A 27,540-nucleotide genomic window follows, 5' to 3' on the forward strand; every position below is an offset into this window, starting at 1 on the left:
GCCACGTTCACACACTCAGTATTGTACCTCAGTATGTGCAAGCCAAAACCAGGAGTAGAACAATCAGAGGGAAAGTATAATAGAAACTCGTCCCCACTTCTGTATTTATCACCCACTCCTGGTTTTGGCTTACAGATACGGAGGTAAAAAAAACTCACCAAATACTGAACGTGTGAACATGGCCTTACTCTCATTCACTGCAGAGTTTCAGAAAAACACACAAAAAAGCTGCTTATTCCTGCCCTGCTCCTTATGAACGACATGTCTCTCATTGTGTACACACACAGGTAAAGAGGTGTCACACAACTGGTGTGGGGCAGAGAGAAGTCCCAATTCATCAAAATGTTTACCCAGGCAGAAGCTAAGGCGAAACTTGCGTTGGGGTGAAGGAGGCAGCACCATTCATAGTCAGCAGCGTCTTTTCCTCACAGGTACAGTCTGTCCTAAATTTTTAGATACAAACCAGACAGGCCTAAATGCATCTGCACTAATCCAGGGTGCAGCGGACCCAAGTAAAATGGCAGCTGCACAGGTGCATAAATACCAAATGAAGCAGCCAGGCTACAATCAGGGATTGGCCGTGTGGTACACCAGTGCAGAAGAAATAATCCGCATGTGGCAGTGTTCACACAGGGAATGCAGGGCTTCTGGCTCACAGCCTCTTAGTAACACCATGTAGGGGGGCTGCCAAGTACAATGCATCCTGTGTGAACAGAGGCCACAAGTTTGCAGAACCATTTGGGCCCAACTGCACCCTGGAAAAAATATAAAAAGTGCACAAAAAACATAGCAATATATGTAAGGTATTGGTTGATATTAAGGCCTTAATACAGAAGCTGGCAAACTGCATCAAAGTTCCTTACACTTGTCAGTCCCTACTCTAACATGAAAACCACAGAAAGAGGAAAAATCCTCCAAAAAATTCAGATACAAACCAGACAGGCCTAAACGCATCTGCACTAATCCAGGGTGCAGCGGAGCTAAATTTTTAGCCTGGCTGGTTTTTCCAACAGCATTACAAGAGACTAGGCTCAGACAATCAGTTATTCTGAGACATTAGGCGATTTGTTGAATTGTAAATATTGATCTGATTGCCTGTGCATCCTGCTATAGATATTATGTAAATTTATGGAGATGATATACTCCTTATATTATAATTAATATATATCTAACTGCTAGAGTCAGGATTTATTTGTAGATGTGCTATTGCATTACTTATGTGACTATTATGAATTGGTGTTTTTGAGCGCCCCCTACTGGGCATTTTGTCATTTTAAAATTCTTTTAATAATATTTCAATAAAAATTTGATATTTTAATTAAGTACTGGATCTCTTCATGTTTTTCGGTTCCTTCTTGTGATACAGATCCGAAAAATGCTTGTTTTGATATTGTTTGGAAGTGCCAGATAAAGAATTTTTTTGGGATTAATTTTGGTATATATAATGATTTATAAGAGGTAAGCCCCTCTTGAGGATGGGGGGAGTTGGGAGTTCGGGTATGTGCCCATGATCTGGAGTTTCAGCAGGTTTGAGGCTGCATATTTATGCAGTGTCAATCCAGCAGCGGCCAGCTGTGACAGCAGAGTGGAGAGGATTTTGAGAAATCCGCAGATCACCCGACGAGACTGACATGTGGCGCATGTTTCCAGACCGCAGCATGTCAAGAGAAATTAAATCAATAGAATGTATTGGATGCGGTAAATCCGCACGGTTCAGGAAACACACGCGGATTCACCTGCGTTCAATAGACTGCAGCACTTTAAACACAGCGAGCATGTGCTGCGTTCATAGCGCTACTAGTTCTGAATTGTGGGCTCCCAGCTGTAGAGGCATCTTACTCATTAAAACTGGCGAGAACAATGCTGGTCTTGAGGAATCAGGGCCATAGTCCCTGGTTTTTCAAAGTTTGTTTACTCGGAAACATCAAAGCGAGCATCTGATTAATGCCACTTGTCGTTAGGGCACCATGAACTGGATGACAACTTCCCTTTAGGCAACCTTCAAAATCAATGCATCTGACAAATGCGGCTTTTGATGGCCCAATAATTGGGAATGAGCATCCCTACAATTATCGGCATGTCTAATTGGGCCCTAAACCTCCCAATACAACAAACGTGTACTGCCCCACTGTCACACCCACCAACGAATGTGAGGAAGAGATACACACTTCTGACATCGCTTCTCTGCAGAGGTCAAACCGCAACAATATGTAATTATACACCAAGTGGGCATGTAAGAGCCCGAGCACATGGAGAACTTCACTAGACACCATTTACCATGGCTGCCTTCTCCCTGGAGGATAGGTATCACATCACGTTGCCATAGCTGCTCTCCGCCATTCATTCAGTGACTACAAGCACTGCCAGGAAAGCAGAGCATGGCTCATCAAGGGTGTTTAGGTTCCAAATATCGGCTCTTCCCTATTATTTGAAGGGGTCTTCCCATACATTGACACTAAGGATCTATCCACAGGATAAGATGATCAATATCAGGTCAGTGCAGGTCTGACACCCAGTAGTTTACACACAATCAGCTCAGTACGTGGTTTAGTGGCCATTGCCGAGTTCTGCAGCCCCAATGCACATGGAGGAAAAGGGACTTTATAAAGGGTCTGCTGGAAGTGATGACATTCTCTGTACAGTGCAGCAGACTATGTGGGTGCTGTACAAGGCAGAGAAAGCAATGCATTTGGCTTCGCATTTGCCTGCATGCTATAGATTATCGCCTGCCCCTACGTGTGATTTGGTCTATTACTGTAGCACGAGCATCACTTCCAAAGTAGATCCTACTATGCAGTACGACAAGAGTAAAATTAGATAAAAAGTCCCATTCTCCCTGTAAAGTGCTCAGTGAACACTAGAGGGAGATGTTCAGATTTAGAGGAATCTATGAGGCTGGAGAAGGAACAGTCATTTTGATGGAGTAGCAGCTTGTTACATGTGATCCACAGCCGCAGCCATGAGCAGGTACCACAGATATACATTACATGGGTAGTGAAGCCAGAAATCTGCCAAAGTAACTTATGTGACCACTGGGTCCCCAAATGAAAGACCTGCCTTCCTGATCTGCTGAAATTCTATGATTTTTATGGCCATGAATGGAATTTTGCCTCAATCACACTATAGAAAAATTAAGGCCGAGTCCTCATAGGTAATAAGACCACCTGTGGGTATGGTGGGAAGATCGAGAAGGCGGCAGAGAAGGAGGGGGCAACGCAAAAGACGGTAGGTGTGTCCCATCTACCTGGTGCAGTTTTTTATCCTCTGTGGAAGGGTGGTTGGTAATTTTGAAGAAAATAGTCCAACAGGTTACTTTTCTTTTTTTATACAATTTATGGAGAGAACCATTATTAATGTGTTAAAAGGGAATCTGTCACCCATTTTTAGTGATATCATGTAAAGATATCATTCAATTCTGTGTCACATAAGGATTCTATTAGGACTTTTGATTCTCCCTGGCCCCACACCTTTGATGTATAAATACCTTATCTTGTTGGAGATGTATGCAAATCGCCGTGGTCCGGTCCAATGGGCGGGGCTTATTGGCCTTCTCCCCTCTCCTCGGCTTGCTGAACGCAACTTCATCTGTGAATATCACAGATGCGGTAGTTTTTCAGCTCTTGCGCATTGAAAAGGTCTCCGGCGCTTGCGCAGTATGCTTTTCCCAACTGTGGGCAAAGCATATAATCGGTAGTGCGCATGCACCGGTATTTTTCAGCGTGATCTATGCCCCGGAAGTCTTCACATGCAGGACGCTCTTCTTGGATGCCGGATACATGCTGAAAAATACCGGCGCATGCGCAGTACCAATTATATGCTTTGCCCACAGTTGAGCAAAGCATACAGCACAAGCGCCGAAGGCCTATTCAATGCGCAAGCGCGGAAACACTACGTGAACGCAGGAAGAACGAAGAAATGCGCAAGATGGGAGGGGAGGCGAATAAGCCCCACACATCGGACCGGACCGTGGCGATTTACATACATCTCAACCGAGATAAAAAAAAAAGGTATTTATGCATCAATGGTGCAGGGTCAGGGGGAATCAAAAGTCCTAATAGAATCCTTGTGTGACACACGATTGAATGATATCTTTACATATCACTAAAAATGGGTGACAGATTCCCTTTAATCCCTCTCTGCTACATTATGGAAGGGGGGGGGGGGTCTTCGTCCATCCTGCAGCAATGACGTCACATCTATCAATCATGTGACCTCAGCAGCAACACCTTTATGTACATCATGTGACCACTAAAAGGTGTAAGTACAGGTGCATCTCACAAAATTAGAATATCAAAAATGTATTTCAGTTCTTCGATACAAAAAGTGAAACTCATTATATAGAGTCATTATAAACAGAGTGATCTATTTTAAGTGTTTATTTCTGTTGATGATTATCGCTTACAGCCAATGAAAACGCAAAAGTCATCATCTCAGTAAATTAGAATACTTTATAACACTAAATTAAAAAAAGGATTTTAAAATCCAAAAGGTTGGCCTACTGAAATATATATTCAGTAAAGAACTCAGTACTTGGTTGGGGCTCCTTTGGCATCAATTACTGCATCAATGTGGTGTGGCATGGAGGCGATCAGCCTGTGGCACTGCTGAGGTGTTATGGAAGCCCAGGTTGCTTTGATAGCAGCCTTCAGCTTGTGTGCATTGTTGGGTCTGGTGTCTCATCTTCCTCTTGACAATACCCCATAGATTCTCTATGGGGTTAAGGTCAGGCGAGTTTGCTGGCCAATCAAGCACAGTGATACTGTTGTTTTTACACCAGGTATTGGTACTTTTGGCAGTGTGGACAGGTGCCAAGTCCTACTGGAGAATGAAATTTCCATCTCCAATAAGCTTGTCAGCAGAGGGAAGCGTGAAGTGCTCTAAAATTTCCTGGTAGATGGCCTCGCTGACTTTGGTCTTGATAAAACACAGTGGACCTTCACCAGCAGATGACATGGCTCCCCAAACCATCACTGATTGTGGACACTTCACACTAGACCTTGGAAACCAAGGTCCCAGAGTCTGGAGGAAGAGTGAAGAGGCACACAATCCAAGCTGCTTGAGGTCTAGTGTGAAGTTTCCACAATCAGTGATGGTTTGGGGAGCCATGTCATCTGCTGGTGTAGGTACACTCTGTTCTGAAATGTGCCTCAAGCAGTCTATGATTATTATTTGTGTTAGGAGAGGAGCGATCATACCCTGCAGGTTGTGGTGACGCCATTCAGGGGAGACAATATGGAAAGGAATATATAAGTAATTACGAGGAGAAGACGTGATGGGGCTCTGCCGCTGCTGTGATTGACGGGCTCTGCCGCTGCTGTGATTGACGGGCTTCATCGCTGACGTCACATCTACAGTGCCGCTAACAAATGCAGACAGCACAAGCTACTAAACCCAGTGATTGGCTGCAGTGGTTATGAGAAGATATGACGCCACAGCCGAACAAAAACACCTGAGGCAGCGGACTGAAGGAGGGCGAGTTTGTTATTGTTCTCAGTCTGAGAGCCTATGACAACAAAAGATTAGATTGAATGTGCGACCGTGAAACACCGACCCTGACCTCCTATAACGTGTGAAAAGCTCAGAAGATGCTCCAATTATCTGAACTCACTTTTACTGCCCACAATTGGACCACGTTGTGGGAGATAATGATGAACTTTAGGTTCAGTAAAGTGAGTTTTTGGACGCTGCATATTTTCACTGCACAAAAAGAAAAAACGCAGTGTTTTATAGTTCCAGCAAAATGGATGGGATTTATAGAAATCTCAAGCCCAGTGTCTTTTTTTTGGCAGCATAAAATGATTTGTATTGAGTGTTTCAAATCCGCAACATATCAATTTATCTTGCGAAAGTCTAATGTGCAGACTTTCCCCATAAAATTGCATTAGATGCACAAAATCTGTAGGGAAAAACACACGTAATCCGCACATGACCGTATCAAAGTACAAACCAAGAAACAAAAAAAACAAACAAAACCACAGCATCAGAAAATGCAGTTGTAGAAAAAACAAATAATCCACTTTACCTAATAGAGGCAGATGATCTGCAACATCATTTGGTGTCATGATTTATTTATTTTTTTTTTTTTTTAAAACATTTTTTCAATCTATGCCCGGCAAAAAAAAATGAATAAAAAAATAGTTAATTATTATTATAGCGCCATTTATTCCATGGCGCTTTACATGTGAGGAGGGGTATACATAATACATACAAGTACAGTAATCTTAAACAATACAAGTCACGACTGGTACAGGATATGAGAGCACCCTGCCCGCGAGGGCTCACAATCTACAAGGGATGGGTGAGGATACAGTAGGCGAGGGTAGAGCTGGTCGTGCAGCGGTTTGGTGGATCAGTGGTTACTGCAAGTTGTAGGCTTGTCGGAAGAGGTAGGTCTTCAGGTTCTTTTTAAAGGTTTCCATGGTAGGCGAGTGTCTGATATGTTGTGGTAGATAGTTCCAGAGTAGGGGGGATGCGCGGGAGAAATCTTGTATGCGATTGTGGGAAGAGGAGATAAGAGGGGAGTACAGAAGGAGATCTTGTGAGGATCGGAGGTTTCGTGCAGGTAAGTACCGGGTGACTAGGTCACAGATGTACGGAGGACTCAGGTTGTGGATGGCTTTGCATGTCATGGTTAGGGTTTTGAACTGGAGTCTTTGGGTAATGGGGAGCCAGTGCAGGGATTGACAGAGGGGAGAGGCCGGGGAATAGCGGGGGGACAGGTGGATTAGTCGGCCAGCAGAGTTAAGAATAGATTGGAGGGGTGCGAGAGTGTTAGAGGGGAGGTCACAGAGCAGGAGGTTGCAGTAGTCAAGGCGGGAGATGAGGGCATGGACTAGGGTTTTTGCAGATTCTTGGTTGAGGAATGTACGGATCCGTGAAATATTTTTGAGCTGAAGTCGGCAGGAACTGGAAAGGGCTTGGATACGTGGTTTGAAAGATCAGTGTCAAGGATAACCCCAAGGCATCAAGCTTGTGGGACTGGAGAGAGTGGGCAGCCGTTTACTTTAATGGATAGGTCCATTGGGGGGGGGGGGGGGGGGGGGTCACGTGAGATGGGCGAAAGATGATTAATTCTGTTTTGTCCATATTAAGTTTTAGAAATCTAGCGGAGAAGAAGGATGAAATAGCAGACAGACATGGAGGGATTCTGTTTAGTAGAGAGGTGATATCTGGTCCAGAGATGTAGACCTGTGTGTCATCAGCATAGAGATGATACTGAAAGCCATGAGATTCTATGAGCTGTCTGAGGCCGAAGGTGTAAACGGAGAAGAGCAGGGGCCCTAGGACTAAACCTTGCGGGACTCCGACGGATAGGGGGCGCAGTGAGGAGGTGGTGTGTGAATGGGAGACGCTGAATGTCCGGTCTGCTAGGTATGACGCAATCCAAGATAGGGCCAAGCCTGTGGTACCAAGAGATGAGAGGGTCTGTAGTAATAGGGAATGGTCCACTGTGTCAAAGGCAGAGGACAGGTCCAGGAGGAGGAGGACAGAGTAGTGTCGCTTGGCCTTGGCGGCTAGTAGGTCATTGGTGACCTTAGTTAGGGCAGTTTCAGTGGAGTGGTGTGGCCGGAAGCCGGACTGCAAGTGGACAAGGAGGGATCAAGAAGAGAGGTGGGAGGATAGTTCAAGATGGACGTGTTGTTCCAGTAGTTTTGAGGCATAGGGGAGAAGTGATATAGGGCGATAGCTAGATACAGAGGATGGGTCAAGAGAGGGCTTTTTGAGGATAGGTGTGATTGAGGCATGTTTAAAGCTTGAGGGGAAAACACCAGTTGTTAGTGATAGGTTGAAGAGATGGGTTAGGGTTGGGATGAAGTGGGATGGGATCGGGTCAAGTGCACAGGTAGTGAGATGTGATCTTGAGAGTAGAGTGGAGAGTCGATCTTCTGTAATGGTGGAGAAGTTGGTTTTGGGGGAGGAGGGCAGGTAGGAGGAAGGGCACTGGGGGTTGTTGACCAAAACTGTCTCTGATGTTATCAATCTTCTCCTTGAAAAATGAGGCAAAGTCTTCAGCTGAGATGAGTGGAGAGGGAGGAGGTGCTGGGGGGCAGAGGAGAGAATTGAAGGAGTTGAATAACTGTTTAGGGTTGTGAGACAGGGAGGATATGTGAGATGAGAAGTAGGTTTGTTTTGCTGCAGCGAGTGTGGCCTTGAAAGTAGTGTGGGACTGTTTGAATGTGATGAAGTCCTCATTGGAGTGGTATTTTATCCCATCTCCGCTGAGCAGCCCTGGAAGCCCGCCTCAGTTCTTTGGTCAGACTGGTGTGCCAGGGCTGTCTGTTGATTTTGCGAGCTTTGGTATGTGTGAGAGGGGCAACTGATTCCAAAGCTACAGCTATTGTGGTGTTATATAGAGCGGCAGCGGCGTCCGCATTGTGTAGGGAACTTATGTCTGTAAGAGGGAGGAGGGATTCAGACAGTGTAGATCGAGGTGTTGAAGATTTCTGCGAGGGTGTGCGAGTTTTTGAGGTGGGGATTGTGGACCTGAGGAGAGGGAAGAGAATGTAAGTAGGTTGTGGTCAGAGAGAGGAAGAGGTGAGTTAGAGCGGCTAGATAGGGAGCAGAGGCGGGTGAAGATTAGGTCTAGTGTGTGGCCATCTTTGTGAGTGGCTGCAGAAGACCATTGAGTGAGGCCGAAGGAGGAAGTGAGAGATAGAAGTTTAGTGGCAGCTGAGAGGGAAGTGTCAATGGTGATGTTGAAGTCGCCTAAGATGATAGTGGGGATATCACTGGAAAGGAAATCAAGTAGCCAGGTGGTGAAGTGGTCAAAGAAGGTGGTGGCTGACCCTGGAGGGCGGTATATGACAGCTAGTTGGAGGTTGGAGGGGGAGTATATGCGCCTAGAGTGCACCTCAAAGGAAGGGAGGGTAACAGAGGGCGGCAGTGGGATTGGGGTGAAGGAGCAGTTATCTGACAGGAGAAAACCAACTCCTCCACCATGCTTGCAGCTGGGGCAGGGGGTGTGGGAAAGGTGGAATCCACAAAATGAGAGTGCAGCAGGAGAGGCTGTCAGAGGAGGTGAGCCAGGTTTCGGTGATGGCGAGGAAGGAAAGTTTGTTAGTAATAAAAATATCATGGATGAAAGAACGTTTGTTGCAGCCAGAGCGTGCGTTCCACAGAGCTCCTGTTAGTGGGACTGGGGAAGCTGGGGCTGGGCAAGTGTGTATAAGGTTGGAGTGGTTACGGAAAGTTGTGATTGGGCGTGGATGGGAGGTAGAAATGACTGTGGGAATGTGGTGAGGAGGACCAGGATTTGGAGAGATATCGCCGGCAGTGAGGAGGAGCAGAGACAGTGTTAGCAGGTGGGAGCAGGAGAGGGCATGAGGGGGCTGGCTGTGTTTGGAGACAGAGGATTGTATGTTGAGGAACAGATATGAGGAAGAGGCGAGATGGATTGGAAGGATTGAAGAAGAGATGAACAGTTCCTTGCTTGGTGTAGGGATTAGTGGGGTTAGCAGAAAGTGAAGGATTATAGGGGTTAGAGTGGAAACAAAAACATTGTTTACAGTGACTCTTTCCAGTTACCTTCTGTTCCCTTCTGGTTCAATTCTGGATTAATTCATATCATATTCATAGTTGACACAGTTTATACACTTTACGTATGTGGACATGGCACATGCATAGCCATAGGAACCAGACTGCGATATACAGTGTCTCCTCACTAGTGATAAGTGAACTGCTAGGATAAAGTCTTATCTGAGCATGTTCGGGTGCTATCCTAGCATCTGGGAGTGTTCGTATATTGTTAGAGCCCCTGCGGCTGCATGATTTGTGGCTGTTTGGCAATCCCCATGTGTTGAGGCTGGCTAACAAACAGGCAACCCTACATGTGTTGAGACTTTATCCGAGCACATTCGCTCATCACCACTTCATATGAAATTTTGATATATTCCCCAAGAGCAACTGGTTTGGTTTCTCTCAGCCCAAAGATCAGCTGTTCTCTCTCCCTTAAAGAGGATGTGTCAGGAATATGGAATACAAAGGGGATTCTTCAGTCTTGTTACCCTTGTAAAAATAAAAATTTGGGGGGGCGAAAAGATCATTTTTGTGGTAAAAAAATGGATTTCTTATTTTCACGGCTCTACGTTATAAACTTCTGTGAAGCACTTGAAGGTTCGAAGTGCTCACCACACATCTAGGTAAGTTCCTTAATAGGTCTAGTTTCCAAAATGGGGTCACTTGTTGGAGTTTTCCACTGTTTAGGCACATTAAGGGCTCTCCGAACGCAACATGGCATCCGATCTCAATTCCAGCCAATTCTGCGTTGAAAAAGTCAAACGGCGCTCCATCCCTTGCGAGCTCTGCTGTGTGCTGAAAAAGTGGTTTACTCCCACATATGGGGTATCGGCGTATTCAGGAGAAATTGTACAACAAATTTTGTGGTTGGTTTTCTCTTTTAACACTTGTGAAAATAAAAAAAATTGGTTCTGAAGTAAATTTTTTGCAAAAAAAGTGTTAAATGTTAATTTTTTCCTTCCACATTGCTTTAGTTCCTGTGAAGCACTTAAAGGGTTAAACTTCTTGAATGTGGTTTTGAGCACCTTGAGGGGTCTAGTTTTTAGAATGGTGCCACTTTTGGGTATTTTCTGCCATGTACACCCCTCAAAATAACTTTAAATATGATGTGGTCCCTAAAAAAAATGGTTTTGTAAATTTTGTTGTAAAAATGAGAAATCGCTGGTCAACTTTTAACCCTTATAACTTCCTAACAAAAAAAAAAATTTTGCTTCCAAAATTGTGCTGATGTAAAGTAGACATGTGGGAAATGTTATTTATTAAGAAATTTTTGTGACACATCTCTCTGATTTATGGGCATAAACATTTTTAAAGTTTTAAAATTGCAACGTTTTCGCCATATTTCCGTTTTTCATAAACACACACAAGACTTATCGAAGAAATTTTACCACTAACATGAAGTACAATATGTCACGAAAAAAAAACAATCTCAGAATCCGCGGGATCCATTAAAGCTTTCCAGAGTTATAACATCATAATGGGACAGTGGTCAGAATTGTAAAAATTGGCCTGGTCATTAAGCTGCAAACTGGCTCTGTCGCTAAGGCTAGTTTCACATTAGCGTTTACGGCCGCCGCTAAGCCCCGCCCCCTGCCGCGCCTCCACCGGTAGCTCCGCCTACAGACGCATGACGCTACATGCGTCCCCTATCTTTAGCACTGGGGACGCAGGCAGTGCGCAGTATGCGTTTGGCGGCGCATGCGTCCGTAGGCGGAGCTACTGGCAGAGGCGCGGCAGGGGGCGTCCGAGTGCACCAAATTGCAACCTGTTGCACTTGGCGCAGCGTCAAAAGGACGCATGGGACGCCAAACGCATACTGCGCACGGCCTGCGTCCCCAGTGCTAAACATAGAGGACGCAGGACGCATGCAGCGTCATGCATCTGTAGGCGGAGCTACCGGCGGAAGCGCGGCAGGGGGCGGGGCTTAGCGGCAGCCGTGCGCAGCCCGACGCTGCGGATGTAAACGCGAATGTGAAACTAGCCTTTGGGGGTTAAAGGTTTTTCATAAGTATCTGCTTTTTGTTTTCCAGACAGGCACTTTCATTAATAGGCCATGCCTGGTGCAGTTTGTTTTTTTTGGGACCGAAAAGTTTGAGGAAAAAAAAAAAAAAAAAAAGCAGATCCTTTTCCAAATCTTGGATTATGTCTACTCCATATGACTTGTTAATGTAAATACTTTTGTAGCACTGCAGTAGTGATACCTTTAGTTACCTGGAGAGTTATATTTACAAGCATTTCGAGCAAAAAAAAAAAAAATTGATTTTTATGCCTAATACAACATAAATTAATTTTTTGGCTGTAACCTTTTACATAATAAAATTAGGATTTTCTTACTGTTGCGCTGAGGTGGTCTGGGGACTCGCACAGCATGTTGGTTTCCACCCATAAATGGATCTTGAGGTTTGGTACTTGAGGCACTCGTGTGAAGTGCAGAGTCAGAGTTCGTTCTGAAGAAAAAAAAAAAAACGTCCCATAATGAATAATGTAATAACATTAATTACGGTATCTTGATTTAACCTTGGACAGGACTAATGAGTAGCAAATGACATCAAATAAAGAAACATGTATCATCCTTTAGGAAGGAGGAGCACATCCGAAGAGGAGTGGCAGCAGAATCAACGGCTGCTAAGCGACAGACTATCATTCCACATACGGCTACCAAAGTATTATACCCTACATCTCAGATCTAGAAAGTAAACTAAAGTCACACAACGATGTCCTCACCCACAGATAGTTTAAGGAAATTTTGCAGTGGTGAAAAGAAGCAATAAATTTACAAAAGGAAAACGAAAAATAAGTCATACAGAAAGGTCTGGCTACAGTTCCCAAACATTCCCTGGAAGAAGCCATCAAGTGATTCATTATCACAATGTGCTCAACTTGTGTTGTGTGCATATGCAAAAACTTATTAAAAAAAACAAAAGTAATAAGGTTAAAAAAAATTAAAAAAAAAAAAAAAAAGAAAAAACTAAACTTTGTACCACATACAGGGGGTATGGAAAGTATTCAGACCCCTTTAAATTTTTCACTCTTTGGCTCATTGCAGCCATTTGGTAAATTCAAAAAAGTTCACTTTTTTCTTATTAGTGTACACTCTGCACCCCATCTTGACTGAAAAAAAGAGAAGTGTAGAAATTTGTACAAATGTATTAAGAAAAACTAAAATATCACATGGTCATAAGTATTCAGACCCTTTGCTCAGTACTGAGTAGAAGCAGCCTTTCCAATACTTTCCATACCCACTGTACGTTCTTTCCAGCTAGCCGAAGGAGTCAGTAATGCAAAAAAGCCGGTGTCATTCTGGATCCCATGTATAAAGAGGACCTTTCAACAATTTTAGAGTGTTAACCTGGCTATATCACGGAATAGAGGCTGCAGAGCTGAGTATTATTTAGTTTTAAGTTCTCCTCTCAGTGTGGTAAGATTAGTTTGTACGGATTAGGTTATAATTTAAGTAACGTCCAAAGGAGCTTTACCAAAGATTTGTACTTCTTCCCCTGTTTGACCTTGACCAATCAAATGGAGAAGTCATACAGGGGTAAAGAACACCACGCCTCGCAATAGTTTGGAACAGGCTTTTTCTTGTGCAAGACATGTAAAGACAGCCTGGTCTCACTAAAGAGCTGTGTGTAATAATGTGCTAGGAGTTGAGCAGAGAGGTGTGTGATAACCAACAACTTTCACCAGCAGTCAGTGTGGAAGGAGGGACAGTACAGAGGGGACAGTACAGCAGAGTTAACTACACTTGGAAAGCAGTGGTGCAGCTGCGTTTGTAATCAGACAACGCTCTGCTGCCCATCCCCCTACACTGAGGTGAAGGCTAAAATGTGTATGCAGTCAGACTCCTCTCTGCTCCACTCCCACCACTTTGTAATCCAGACAGCTATGCAGTGGGTGCAGGGCTGTGTGTCAAGTATCATACAGTAGAAATTCTGAAGTCTGTTCTAAGCTATTGTGGGGGCAAGGTTTTTTTTTACCTTATGTTGCTGCCTACTTATGAGCGGTCAATTGCATACAGAGGAAGAAGTATATGCCTTCACTGAAAAATCTTAAGATGCAGCACAAACCAGAACCTAAAATTTTACAGGCTGCTTTTGGGGCTGCTTGGTGTGACCGGTAACACAGATATTTTCGGGTGAGACCCTTTATACTATACAGATTGTTCTAATAGATTGTGTGTGGATACTAGTTTGGCACATGCTATATGTATATACTCGAATATAAGCCAAGATTTTCAGCCCTTTTTTGGGCTGAAAGTCCCCCCTCTCGGCTTATATTCGAGTCATATACACCGGGGGGGGGGTCGGAGGGGGAGGGGGGACGGGGGTGTCAGGTCATACTTACCCGTCCTGACGCTATCTTTTGAGCCCCCAGCTTCTCCGCGCGCTCTCTTCCTGCCTTCAGCGGTCACGTGGCACCGCTCATTAAAACTCCTGCATATGCGCATATTCATGAGTTTTAATGAGCGGTATCACATGACCGCTGAACGCAGGAAGAGGCAGCGCGGAGAAGCTGGCGGCTCAAGAGACAGCGTCAGGATGGATAAGTATAGCGATACTCACCTGTCCTGCGTCCATGGCTGCTTGCTGCTGTCTGTCATCGGTCAGTGACTTCAGACAGCAGAGGGCGCGGTGACGTGATTAGTGCGCGCCGCGCCCCCTGCAGTCTGAACGTCACTGACTGATGACGTGGCAGATAGCGGTGAGCAGCCATGGACGCAGGACAGGTGAGTATCTGACACCCAGCGACGGAGAGGTGAGTATGTCTTTTTTATTTTTACATGCAGCAGCGGCAGCACATGGGGGAATAATCTAAGGAGCTTCTTATGGGGTCAGCATATGGGGGAATAATCTAAGGAGCTTCTTATGGGGGCAGCATATGGGGGAATAATCTAAGGAGCTTCTTATGGGGGCAGCATATGGGGGAATAATCTAAGGAGCTTCTTATGGGGTCAGCATATGGGGGAATAATCTAAGGAGCTTCTTATGGGGGCAGCATATGGGGGAATAATCTAAGGAGCTTCTTATGGGGGCAGCATATGGGGGAATAATCTAAGGAGCTTCTTATGGGGGCAGCATATGGGGGAATAATCTAAGGAGCTTCTTATGGGGGCAGCATATGGGGGAATAATCTAAGGAGTTTCTTATGTGGTCAGCATATGGGGGAATAATCTATGGAGCATTTCCCACCCTAGGCTTATACTCGAGTCAATAAGTTTTCCCAGTTTTTTGTGGCAAAATTAGGGGGGGGGGGGGTGGCTTATACTCTAGTATATACGGTATATGTACATCTAAAGTGGCATAAATGACTGTCTGGTACCATTGGTATATGTGAAGATATTATAAGGTTGTCTCCCTGATCTGTAATTATAGTAACTGTGTCGGACCTTATGTCTTGTGTCCTTCACATTTTTAAATAAATAAAAAAAAAATTATATAAAAAATAAATAAATTTTTTTTATAACTTATGAATATATTCAATAAAATACTATTTGCATATGGATTAGATGCTCATTCTTTTTTGTTTACAAATTTTACAGGCTAGTATCGTCTTGGAGGAGAAATTGAAAAATAACTTTTACACAGCTAGGTAGCCATTATTTCATAATTAACATTTAACGTGAAAACTGGGGAAAGGGCCTCCTCTAAACTAACAGTGGTTTTAATAATTTCAGAAATCAATAGTACACATAAAAGTAAGCAACACTGTAATCTAACTTATCAGAAAAACATGGATTTTTGTGAGTACTCACCGTAAAATCCTTTTCTCCGAGACGCTCATTGGGGGACACAGAGACTGTGGGTGTGTGCTTCTGCCGTCTGGAGGCCGACACTAAGTGTACAAAAAAAGAGTTAGCTCCTCCTCCGCCGCATACACCCTCGCCCCTAGGCCGGGCGTAACTCAGTTTAGTGCATAAGCAGTAGGAGAACGCGCCTTAAACTCAGGCAAGAAACTATATGTCTGAAAAAGGGGGCCACCCTAAACTTTGTACAAGGATTTGTATAACTCAAAATAAGTAAATGCCAACTGGCTGATAGGGTGGGTGCTGTGTCCCCCAATGAGCGTCTCGGAGAAAAGGATTTTACGGTGAGTACTCACAAAAATCCATGTTTCTCCTTCGTCTCATTGGGGGACACAGAGACTGTGGGACGTTCTAAAGCAGTCCTCTGGGCGGGATCTTAGCTCACCCAATCCATGCTAATTTGCGCCCCTGATTAGAGGTGCGCAACTGCTGCCTGGAGAATCTTTCTTCCCAGGCTTGCATCCGAGGATGCCTGGGTATGTACGTTATAATGTTTGACAAACGTATGCAAACTGGACCAGGTAGCTGCTTTGCATACCTGCTCCGCTGAAGCCTGGTGTCGCAGTGCCCATGAGGCACCCACTGCCCGTGCCGAGTGAGCCTTGATCCCTGCCGGAACCGGCGTGCCACTGATTTGATAAGCTTCTTGGACCGTCAGGCGAACCCATCTGGCCAAAGTCGCTCTGGACGCAGCGAGCCCCTTCCGCCGCCCCTCTGGAACCACGAATAGAGAGTCTGTCTGGCGGAATGGCGCTGTCCTTGTCACATACCTTCTAAGAGCTCTTACCAGATCCAGGGTGTGCAAAGCCTTCTCTACCCTGTGCACCGGTGCCGGGCAAAACGAGGGTAAGACAATGTCTTCGTTGATATGAAATGCAGACACAACCTTCGGCAAGAAGGGAGGAGCTGGCCTTAAAACTACCTTATCTTTATAAAAGGTCAGGAACGGCGGTTTACAAGATAAGGCCGCCAATTCCGAAACCCGCCTAATAGACGTTATAGCTACTAGAAAAACGACCTTTCTGGACAGGTAAGGTAAGGAGACCTCTTGCAATGGTTCGAAAGGAGCCTCCTGAAGGGCCCTGAGCACCAAGTTCAGGTCCCATGATTCCGTCGGCGCCTTATAGGGGGGTACTAAATGTGCGACCCCCTGCATAAACGTCCTAACCTGCCAGACGGAAGCGACTTTTCGTTGGAAAAGCACCGACAGGGCCGAGATTTGCGTTCTGAGCGAACTCGGAGCCAACCCTGCGTCCAGCCCTGCCTGTAGAAAAGCCAGTACGTTGGGGATCGAAAAAACCAGAGGAGCCACTTCACGATCCCTACACCAACGGAAAAAAACTTCCCAAGTTCGATGATATACTCTCGCCGAGGAAGGCTTTCGGGCACTCACCATCGTGGCCGCCACATCGCGCCTGAATCCTGCCTGTGTTAACAGCCAAGATTCAATGGCCACGCCGTCAAACACAGGGCCCCTAAGTTCGGATGGCAGATCGGCCCTTGGGACAGTAAGTCCGGCCGATCTGGAAGACGCCAGGGTACGTCCACCACTAGTTGGACCAGATCTGCATACCAGGCCCGCCGGGGCCAGTCTGGGGCCAGCAGAATTGCTGGAACCTTCTCTCTCCTTATTTTCCTGATAACTCTTGGAAGCAGCGGCAGCGGGGGGAACAAGTACGGGAGACGAAACTGGCTCCACGGGAGCACCAGAGCGTCTGCTGCGATTGCCTGCGGATCGAGGGATCGAGCGACAAACCTTTGTACTTTGGCATTCTCTCTGGATGCCATAAGGTCCACGTCTGGTGTCCCCCACCGTTGGCAGATCTGCTGAAAGATCTCGGGGTGCAGGGACCATTCCCCTGCCGCGACCCCCTGTCGGCTGAGAAAATCTGCCGCCCAGTTTTCGACTCCTGGAATGTGCACCGCTGAAATTACCACGCGGTTCTTCTCTGCCCAACGCAGTACCAGTCCGACCTCGCGCATGGCTGCCTGGCTGCGCGTGCCCCCTTGATGGTTGACATATGCTACTGCTGTAGCATTGTCCGACTGGATGCGCACCGGCCGGTGTCTCAGGAAACACTGGAAATGTTGCAGGGCCAATCGTATTGCCCGTATCTCCAGAATGTTGATCGGGAGAACTATCTCCTGAACGGACCACCGCCCCTGGGCTATGTGACTCTGGAAAACTGCTCCCCAACCTTGCAGGCTTGCATCGGTCGTCACCACCAACCATTGTTCCGGGGGAAAGGGTTTCCCCTGGACCAGAGACGAGTCGCGAGTCCACCACCGGAGTGAACCTCGTACCAGCGGAGACAACTTGCACCGATGACTGAGAGACAGCAGCCTCCGGTCCCATGCTGTCAAGAGCGCATGCTGAAGCGGACGGAGATGGAACTGGGCAAACGGGATTGCTTCCATCGCCGCCACCATTCTGCCCTACACACTCATGCCGTACCGGATGGATCTGGTGCCCGGCTGTAGAAGGTTCCGTACCCCTTGCTTGATTTTTTGCGCCTTGTCCTGAGGGAGGATCACCAGCCCCCGGGAGGTGTCGAAAATCATGCCTAGGAACACGATTCTTTGGGCTGGAAACAAGGACGACTTGCTCCGATTGATCAACCAGCCAAGACGGGCCAGGGTATCCAGAGTGATACTGACATTGTCCTGGCACTCCTGAAACGACGGCCCCTTTACCAAAAGGTCGTCCAGGTAAGGTAACACCGTTATGCCCCGTGCATGCAGGATGGCCATAACCACCGCCATTATCTTTGTAAAGACTCTGGGGGCAGTGGCTAAGCCGAAGGGCAGAGCCACAAATTAGAAATGACGTCCTCCGATCGCAAAACGCAGGAACCTCTGGTGTGGGGGAAATATCGGAATATGCAGATATGCATCCTGCACATCGATCGAGGCCAGGAATTCCCCTGGATCCATGGCTGCAATGATCGAGCGGAGGGACTCCATCCGGAATCGCCTGACCCTGATGAATCTGTTCAGGATCTTTAGATCCAGTACTGGCCTCACAGTCCCGTCTTTTTTGGGGACCGAAAACAGATTGGAGTAAAACCCCTGCGACTCTTCGCCCTGCGGCACTGGGGCGATGACCCCTTTGCGCTGTAGCGTCATTATAGCCTGTAACAAACTCTCCGCCTGCGAATCTGTCTTGGAAAGTCGGGAACGGAAGAATCGCTGTGGTGGCCGTCCGACAAACTCTATCTTGTACCCGGACGATATTAGTTCTGCCACCCAAGTGTCGCGTGTCACTGCGACCCAAACGTGGCTGAACCCTAGTAGGCGTCCGCCCACTCTGTCGTCCGTAGGTACGGAGCGCCTCCAGTCATTTAGCTGGAGGTTTTTGGGACCTGGCCCCCCTCGCTCTGGGCAAACGGCCTCGGCCTCTACCCAGCGGATTGGCCCTGTAAGAGGCTTGCTTTTCCCTACTCTGGCCATCGTTTGCGGAGGAGTATGCCCTGGCCGAAGTCCCCCCCCAGGGGCTACGAAAGGGTTGAAAACGCCTCTGCGTTTGCCTGAATGCCGGGCAACTTCTCTGCTGCGGGAGGAAACTACTTTTCCCCCCTGTGGCTTCTGAGATAAGCTTGTCCAGCTTCTCACCGAACAGCCGATTGCCCTGAAAAGGCAATGAGGTTAAGGATTTTTTAGAGATAGAATCCGCTTTCCACAGCCTCAGCCATAATGCACGCCTAATGGCGATCGCATTCGCTGCCGCAACAGCCGAACACTCGGCCGCGTCCAGTGAAGCGCTGACAAGATAATCACTCGCTCCTGATATCTGATTTGCCACCTCCAAGACCTCCGCGGGCAGATCCCTGTCTTGGAGGGCCTTATACAGAGCGTCCCCCCACGAAACCATGGCTTTAGCCACCCAAGTTGCCGCAAAGGAGGGGGCCAGAGCCGACCCTGCTGCCTCATATACCGAGCGGGCAAGCCCGTCCATGAGGCGATCAGTTGGGTCCTTTATAGAAGAAACACTGGGTATCGACAATAGCGATCTTGATGCTAAACGTGATACCGGTGGGTCCACTACTGGCGACTCTACCCAACCCTTATGGAGCTCAGGAGGAAACGGATACTTTGCTTGCAGCGCTTTTTGCATTGCAAAACGCTTATCCGGGTGTTCTCTATGTTTCTGGACTAGCTCCTCAAACTCCGGATGCGTGGCAAACCTTCTATGTGGTCGCCTGGATTTCTTGAAAGAGACCTTGTGACCTGAGGCTGTGGGCACCTCGTCCTCGATCTCTAATGTCTGGTTGACTGCCTCAATGAGACTGTCCACCGAGTCCTGGAACCCCAGGCTTTCTAGATTCCAGGCCTCCTCCTCCTCTCCTTCATCCTGATCGCTCCCTGAGCTCAGCGACGGGGAACGGGATGCCCTAATACCCGCCGCCGAAGCCCCGGAGGGCCCGGCCGACGGGGAACGAGCCCTTTTGATATGAGCTTGCCTGGTACTGGAGCGACCTCTAATGGTTGGAGGGTCCTGAGACGAGGACGAGCTCTCTTCCGCTGGCAGACCACCATCCTTGTTCCTGCCCGGGCCTTGAAGGGATTCAATTGCCCTTGTGAGGGACAGCATAGAATGCGATAAGGACACCGCCCATTCCGGGGGGTCCTGACCCCTGGGTTCAGAAACAGTGGGGGGCTCCTGGGCGCGCTCCGACTCACAGGCTTCACAATATTTACCCGCCTGTGCCTTTGGCAGCCTGACCCCACAGGACACGCAAACCGCGTAAAGGAAAGAGTGAGCTTTCCCTTTGGCAGACATACTTGCACAGGCTGAAGGCAGGGTAGAAGGAGGAGGAGGGTAACCCCTTCCCTGACAACCAGTGCGGTTCTCCAAACGGAGTTACACTCACCCACCGGCAGGGTCCCACTCCTGTTTGAAGTACCCCGGGAAGCTCCGGATGCGTGGACGCGAGGTGGTAGGGCGGAAGTCTCCTCTCCGGGACCTGTGCGCCCGCCGTTTTCCACCCCTTGACCCCCAGGCCTCCTGCTCCTATACAGCGCGTCTCCCCGACGTCAGTGGGCGGGACTTCCGGCTACCACCGGAAGTCGGCGCGCGGCCTCGCGCGATAGTCACGGACCTCCTCCTGCAGCGGGGCCGCGGCCGCCGGCGGGCTTCCGGCCGCACTCCGGTACACGCGGTGTGCGGCGTCCGGTTGCAACGCCACTCTGGCTACCATTACACACCGGGGCAAACTTGCGGTGCGCTCCAGGAGCGGATCCCCCAAATATTAAAGGTGAGCAGGGCCATCCGCCGTGGGCTCCATCCCCGGCAGGGGGGGGGGGGGGGAGGGACTTCTGGTACCGGCTTCTTCCCCCTGTACTCGCCACGTCCACAAACTAGATCGGCTCACCTGCGCCTCCAATTCAGCCCCTGGACTCACTACCAAGGGGTGGAAGGGGCCTCCATACATTGTTGTTGTAGGAGAGGAACAACGTGGAGGCTGACCCCTGGTTCTGCTCACACGTGCTCGCCTGATGAAGTTATGGGGAAACCGAATCCTCTTATCAGGACGCGTTGCCCCTCTTTTAAAAAAAAAAAAATAGTTGTCTGGCAAAAAGTCCCAGATGTGTCCCTCGGTGCGGGAGAGGACACGTGGAGGGTTACTCACACGTGGTCGCCCGTTGATGATTTGGGGAGATCGGATCCTCTCTATAGGATCCGTCGCCCCTGTCTTATCTTCATAGAAAAAAAGGGAAAAAAAAAAAAAGAAAAATCTAGTCTGGAGCTCCAGACTGCGTGTGCCTCCATCAGACACTAAGCAAAAACTGAGTTACGCCCGGCCTAGGGGCGAGGGTGTATGCGGCGGAGGAGGAGCTAACTCTTTTTTTGTACACTTGGTGTCGGCCTCCAGACGGCAGAAGCACACACCCACAGTCTCTGTGTCCCCCAATGAGACGAAGGAGAAAATTGCTTCCTTCTCGGACAAAATTGATGAGAGTTGCTATTGAATAGATTCCATCTAGATAAGAGATGGCATTACTACAGATACAATGTAGACAGGAGGGAGGGCTAGATGCAGAGCTCCTCGCTCCTATCTCAGTAATGGGAAAGTGTGTCATTACTGAAAACAGATTTTACCTAAAATTGAGAATTTTGATAATGACTCATCAATTTTGGATGAGAAAAAAAAGCAGATTTCTGTGATTAGCTATATCTTTATGCATACTATTGCTTTATTAAATAAAAATGAAACAAAAATTAAACCAATTACCCTTAGGCCGGTTTCACACTTTTTTTTTTTTTTTAGCCAGCAAGGCAAAACTCACAGCTGGGGGCTGCAACCCTCAGCTGTCAGTTTCAGCAAGGCTGGTTACCAAGAATAGAGGGGTACCCAAACATTTTCTTATTTAAAAAAAAAAAAAAAAATGGCGTGGGGTCCCCACATTTTTGCAACCAGCCTTACTAAAGCTGATAGCTGGTATTCTCAGGCTGGTAAGGAGCAATTAATATCCAATACCCCACCAAGCCTAAATTTAGCAGCACACAGCTGCCTAGAAAACACACATCTATTAGATGAGCCAATTCTGGCACTTTGCCCGGATCTTCCCACTTGCTCTGTAGCGGTGGCAAGTGGGGTTCAGATTTGTGGGGTTGATGTCACCTTTGTATTGTCCAGTGACATCAAGCCCACGGCTTAGTAATGGAGAGGCATCTATAAGACACCTATCCATTAATTATCCTGTATAGTTACATGGTATACATCATCATGTATAGTTACATGGTAAATAAAGGAACAGCAAGTATAAAGTCCTTTATTAGAAACAAAACACACTTCCATTTTTATTTAAAAATAACAAAGTTATACTCCCCTAATGCCTATTTCCACTGAATCTCTCGTCTTCTGTAACAAACCTAAATTTAAAAAAAAAAAAACAACACTATCCCTCACCTTTCCGTCATTTTGTCCCATGCCGCAAGCCATGTCTGGGGGAGAAATAGTTTTCAACCTGGACGGTGTCAAGATGCAACCGTCCAGGCGAGAACCACTGATGAATGAGCTGTTGCGAGCACAGCATCATTGACCATCGGTGACATCGTGGTTTCAACCGGTCAGTGAAGCCATGTTCCCAGCAGGGCTGAAATGCGGTGACCTCAGCACCGTGGGAAAAAGTCAGTCAGTGATGAGGTCCCCGCAGTTCAAGCTTAGCGACTTCGCAGCAGATCACAGTGAGAATTTCAGTGAGCCTGAGATTTCAGTGAGGGGTTGCAGCCCCCAGCTGTAAGTTTTGCCTGGTTGTGGAAAATACAGGGGAACCCACACCAGATTTTTCATTTATTTATTGCGCAGGTGGCTGGTGAGGAATATTCCCATCAGCCGTTCCTGCTGTCACTATTATGAGCGGCAGCAGTTATAGGCTGATGGACGTACCGTATATACTTGTGTATAAGCCGACCCCCTCCTAATTTTGCCACAAAAAACTGGGAAAAATTGACTCGTGTATAAAGCCTAGGGTGGAAAATGCAGCAGCTACTGGTAAATTTCAAAGATAAAAATAGATACCAATAAAAGTAAAATTAATTGAGACATCAGTAGGTTAAATGTTTTTGAATAGCCATATTGAATCAGAAGCCCCAAGTAATGCTCCATACAGTTCATGATGGGCCCCATAAGATGCGCCATACAAAATATACCCCATATAATGCTGCACAAAGGTTAATAATGGCCACATAGAATGCTCCATAGATTATGCCCCCCATATGCTGCCCCATAGACTATGCCCCCATAAAATGCTCCATATATTATGCCCCCATACGCTGCAAAAAAAAAAAAAAAAAAAAATCTATACTCTCCTCTCCTGCTCAGGACCTCACCTGTCTGGGGGCCATCTCTGCTCACCGCTGTTTGCCATGTCGTCTGTCAGTGACTTTCAGGCAGCAGAGGGCGCAGCGCGCACTAACCACGTCACCGCGCCCCCTGCTGCCTAAGCAGTCACAGAGAGAGGATGCAGCAGACAGCGGTGAGCAGCGATGGACACCCCGTACAGGTGAATATTGCTATACTTACCTCCCCTGGTGCGGTCTCTGCAGCAGCAGCCCCGCTTCTCCACGGTCTCCCTTCCTGCCTTCAGCAGTCATGTGATACCGCTCATTACACTCATGAATATGCGCATGAAAAAATGGGCTGAAAATCTCAGCTTATACACGAGTATATATCGTATTAGTCCCATTAGCAGCCTGCTGTCACTCTTCTCACTTGAATACAATGCTCATCACTCATCTGCTTGCACTGATCACCAGCAGTGCAGGGGAGAATGATGAAAGCTGTCTTCAGCACCTGCTGTCGAGGAACAGCGCTTACGGCTTCTCAGGAGCTGGCAAGTGTCATAAGGATGACATCCCAGTGTGTTATCCGTGTGCACGAGTGCGGGACGTTTTGAGGTCTATGCTGCCGGTAAAAAAAAACAGACATGTCTACATGCGAGTCACACGGTCCATGGAAACACTGACATGTGCACAGACCCATTCACTTTTCTCCGGTACGTGTGCAAACTGTCACCACACGAACCGAAGACACGGTTGTGTGAAAGAGACCTTAGTCCGGAACAGGTATATATGCAGACATGAAAGTGCAATTTTTTGATATTTTTTTTTGCACCTTTTATTGTAATATATTTAGATCAGACATTTTTTATTTTTTACATGGATTTGCAATATACAGACCTTGTTCTGTTTTTAGGAACAGTCCAAGGAAACCAATGTCAAAAACAGATATTTGGTAGAATGATGCAAAGTGGAAACAGAGGGTCCCCACTGATTATTCTAGGTTCTGTTTGTTAGTTAAGTGTCAGTTTTTAGAAAGGGAAGAAAAATCTTAAAGTCTGGCATGATGCGATTTTTTTCCCCCACTGTAAGGCTGGGTTCACACGTAGCGGAACTCTCGCAGAAATTACCGCGAGAATTCCGGAATTCCATTCCGCGGGAAAATCGCATTTTAAATTCCCACGGAAAAACTAGCATTTTGCAAGCGTAATTAGCTTGCAGAATTGCTAGCGTTTTCCAAGCGATCTGTAGCATCGCTTGGAGAACTGATTGACAGGTTGGTCATACTCGTCAAACATAGTGTTTGACGAGTGTGACCAACTTTTTACTATTGAGGCCGCCTATGCGGCATCAATAGTAAAAGATAGAATGTAAAAAAATTTTTTTAAAAAAATTATTCTCACCTTCCGACGTCCCGCGCAGCCTTCCAGCCTCTCTCCACGCTCCCGGTCCCAGTAATTCTTTGCGACAATTACCGCTATGATGTCAGGTCTCGCGGTCATTCGCGCGACGTCATCGCGAATAACCGCGAGACTTCGCGATCCCGCGAGAACGGACGTCATCGCTCGCAAAGGCTTACTGGGACCGGGAGCGTGGAGAGAGGCGGGAACGCTGCGCGGGACGTCGGAAGGTGAGAATAACAATATTTTTTAGTTTAAATTCTATTTTTTACAGGGATATGGTACCCAAAGCCCGGAAGACAGTCTCCTCTCCTCCGGACCGTGGGTACCATCCCGCAAATGTTCTGCTTACTTTTCGCATGGTGTGCACAGCCACATGCGGAAAGTAAGCATAACAATGCATACCTATGGGTGCGGGATCGACGCGATTACACGAAATTAATGAGCATGCTGCATTTACCGCGAAGCGATTCCGCAGCCGTAAAAACCGCAGGATTAGCACAGCATTGCAGAATCCCATAGGAATGCATGGGATGCTTATTTTTCGTGGTTAAAACCGCCACGTTAACGCGAAAAAAAAACGCCACGTGTGAACTCAGCCTAAATTGACAGCGTTTTTGCTGCGATTTTCGGCGCAAAGACGTTTAAAAAGCTCGTACAAAACGCACCCCATGCATTCTTATGGCATTCCGCACATGCTGTGCTAATGCTGCGCTTTTTTCCGAGGCGGAATTGCATCGCGGAAAAAAACGCAGCATGCTCATTTTTTGCGGAATCGCAAATTGCCGCGATTCCGCACCCATAGGAATGCATGAGAACCGCTTACTTCCAGCATGTGGCTATGCCCACCATGCGCAAAGTTAAGCATCTCATGGTACCCACGGTGTGGAGGAGAGGAGACTGTCCTCCAGGCCCTGGGTACCATACCCCTGTAAAAAAAAACAAAAACAAAAAAAAACAAATAAAAATCAGGGTATATTTACCTTCTGGCGTCACGCGCAGCCTTCCCGAGCCTCAGCATTCCCAGTAATGCCTTGTAGTAAGGACCTGTGATGACGTAGTCTCACGTTACTCTAGCGGTCTCGTGAGATCACTATAGCAACGCGAGACCAACGTCATCACAGGTCTCGCAAGGCATCGCTGGGAACGGGAGCGTCGCTGAGGCTGCGGGGAACGTCGGAAGGTAAATTTTCCCCCAATTTTTTATTTTTTTAATCATTTTTAACATTCTTTTACTATTGAGGCCGCATAGGCGGCCTCAATAGTAAAAAGCTGGTCACACTTGTCAAACACTATGTTTGACGAGTGTGACCAACCTGTCAATCACTTTCCAAGCGATGCTTTAAATCGCTTGGAAAGTGCTTGAATTTCGCACGCGAAAATCGCGGTAAAAACGCAAACATAATCGCGGTAAAATCACGCGGAAAAAAACTCGCGTTTTCTGGGAAGGAGTCCGGTTTTGAGTGTCCGGTTTAAAACGCTACGTGGGCACATAGCCGTAATGGAAACAGAGGGAAGACAATCTGAAGTGTGCACTTGCTGCTCCCTTTTAAATAAATGATTCAACAAATCTGTTTTTTTTTTTTACATCAATTCCCTTTTGTTGTTTTAAAAACTAGAGGCAAACGAAATGTCAAACAGCAAGTGTGAACGTAGCCTAATGATTCACAGCTACGCAGCAGTGTCTAAATAGTTAATTTGAGTTCAATTTTAGCCGCATATTCCAGACTATTACTTGGCATCTGATCATTTGGCTTTTGTAATCTGATAGTATTAATGAATTAGTAGAAGTATGCTAAACCTATACAGTAGTTTTAGGCAGAAGGGACAGCATGCCAAGAGAATCACTTTTACTGCAGTTAATTATTAGCTGAGTTAGCAAACACCATGATAAGATGTAAATAATTAAAACTGGTTTGTCTTCCCCTGTAGGGATTATCCTAAACCTTAAATCTCTCTGGCCTTGTCCACAAATGCTTTTCTTTCACATCATCAACTTTGCAGAGCTTTGCAGCGTTAGTGGCTAATGTGGTTGTATCAGCCTTGATTCCCCTTTATTGTACATTTTATTATGATAGCGTATGTGTGGCTTTATTATTCCTCTGTATACTCTTCACATCTAGCAAATAACTGGCTACATAAAAGGTAAATAAGTAAAATGGTAAGACCCACTGTCAAAACGCAAAATAATTATTTACGCCCTCCTCTTGAATATCTTTGAATTTTCATTATACACTGCTAAAAAAAAAAAAATACAGGGAACACTTAAACAGAATATAACTCCAAGTAAATCAAACTTCTGTGAAATCAAACTGTCCACTAAGGAAGCCACACTGATTGACAATCAATTTCACATGCTGTTGTGCAAATGGAATAGACAACAGATGGAAATTATTGGCAATTATCAAGACACCCTCAATAAAGGAGTGGTTCTGCAGGTGGGGACCACAGACCATATCTCAGTACCAATGCTTCCTGGCTGATGTTTTGGTCACTTTTGAATGTTGGTTGTGCTTTCACACTCGTGGTAGCATGAGACGGAGTCGACAACCCACACAAGTGTCTCAGGTAGTGCAGCTCATCCAGGATGGCACATCAACGCAAGCTGTGGCAAGGACTGCTGCGTCTGTCAGCGTAGTGCCCAGAGGCGCTACAAGGAGACAGGCCAGTACACCAGGAGACGTGGAGGGGGCCATAGGATGGCAACAACCCAGCAGCAGGACCGCTACCTCAGCCTTTGTGCAAGGAGAAACAGGAGGAGCACTGCCAGAGCCCTGCAAAATGACCTCCAGCAGGCCACAAATGTGCATGTGTCTGTACAAACGGTTAGAAACCGACTCCTTGAGGATGGTATGAGTGCCCGACGTCCACAGATGGGGGTTGTGCTCACAGCCCAACACCGTGCAGGACGCTTGGCATTTGCCACATTACACCAGGATTGGAAAATTCGCCACTGGCACCCTGTGCTCTTCACAGATGAAAGCAGGTTCACACTGAGCACGTGACAGAGTCTGGAAACACTGTGGAGAGCGATCTGC

The 27,540-nt window shown here is 46.9% G+C and overlaps 1 protein-coding gene across 2 annotated transcripts in view; it reads right to left on the reverse strand.

Moving 5' to 3' along the window:
• Positions 1-27,540, reverse strand: part of CRTC3 (CREB regulated transcription coactivator 3) — a 171,106-nt gene that overhangs the window by 32,479 nt on the left and 111,087 nt on the right. For both annotated transcript variants that reach the window (XM_073568579.1, XM_073568578.1), the window contains one exon: positions 11,851-11,963. In XM_073568579.1, coding sequence (XP_073424680.1) covers positions 11,851-11,963 — 113 coding nt within the window. The remainder of the gene's footprint in view (positions 1-11,850; positions 11,964-27,540) is intronic.

The sequence above is a fragment of the Dendrobates tinctorius genome, unplaced genomic scaffold, assembly GCF_039654945.1.
Source record: "Dendrobates tinctorius isolate UK_male_01 unplaced genomic scaffold, ASM3965494v1 ptg000022l, whole genome shotgun sequence".
In the NCBI taxonomy this organism is placed as follows: Eukaryota; Metazoa; Chordata; class Amphibia; order Anura; family Dendrobatidae; genus Dendrobates; species Dendrobates tinctorius.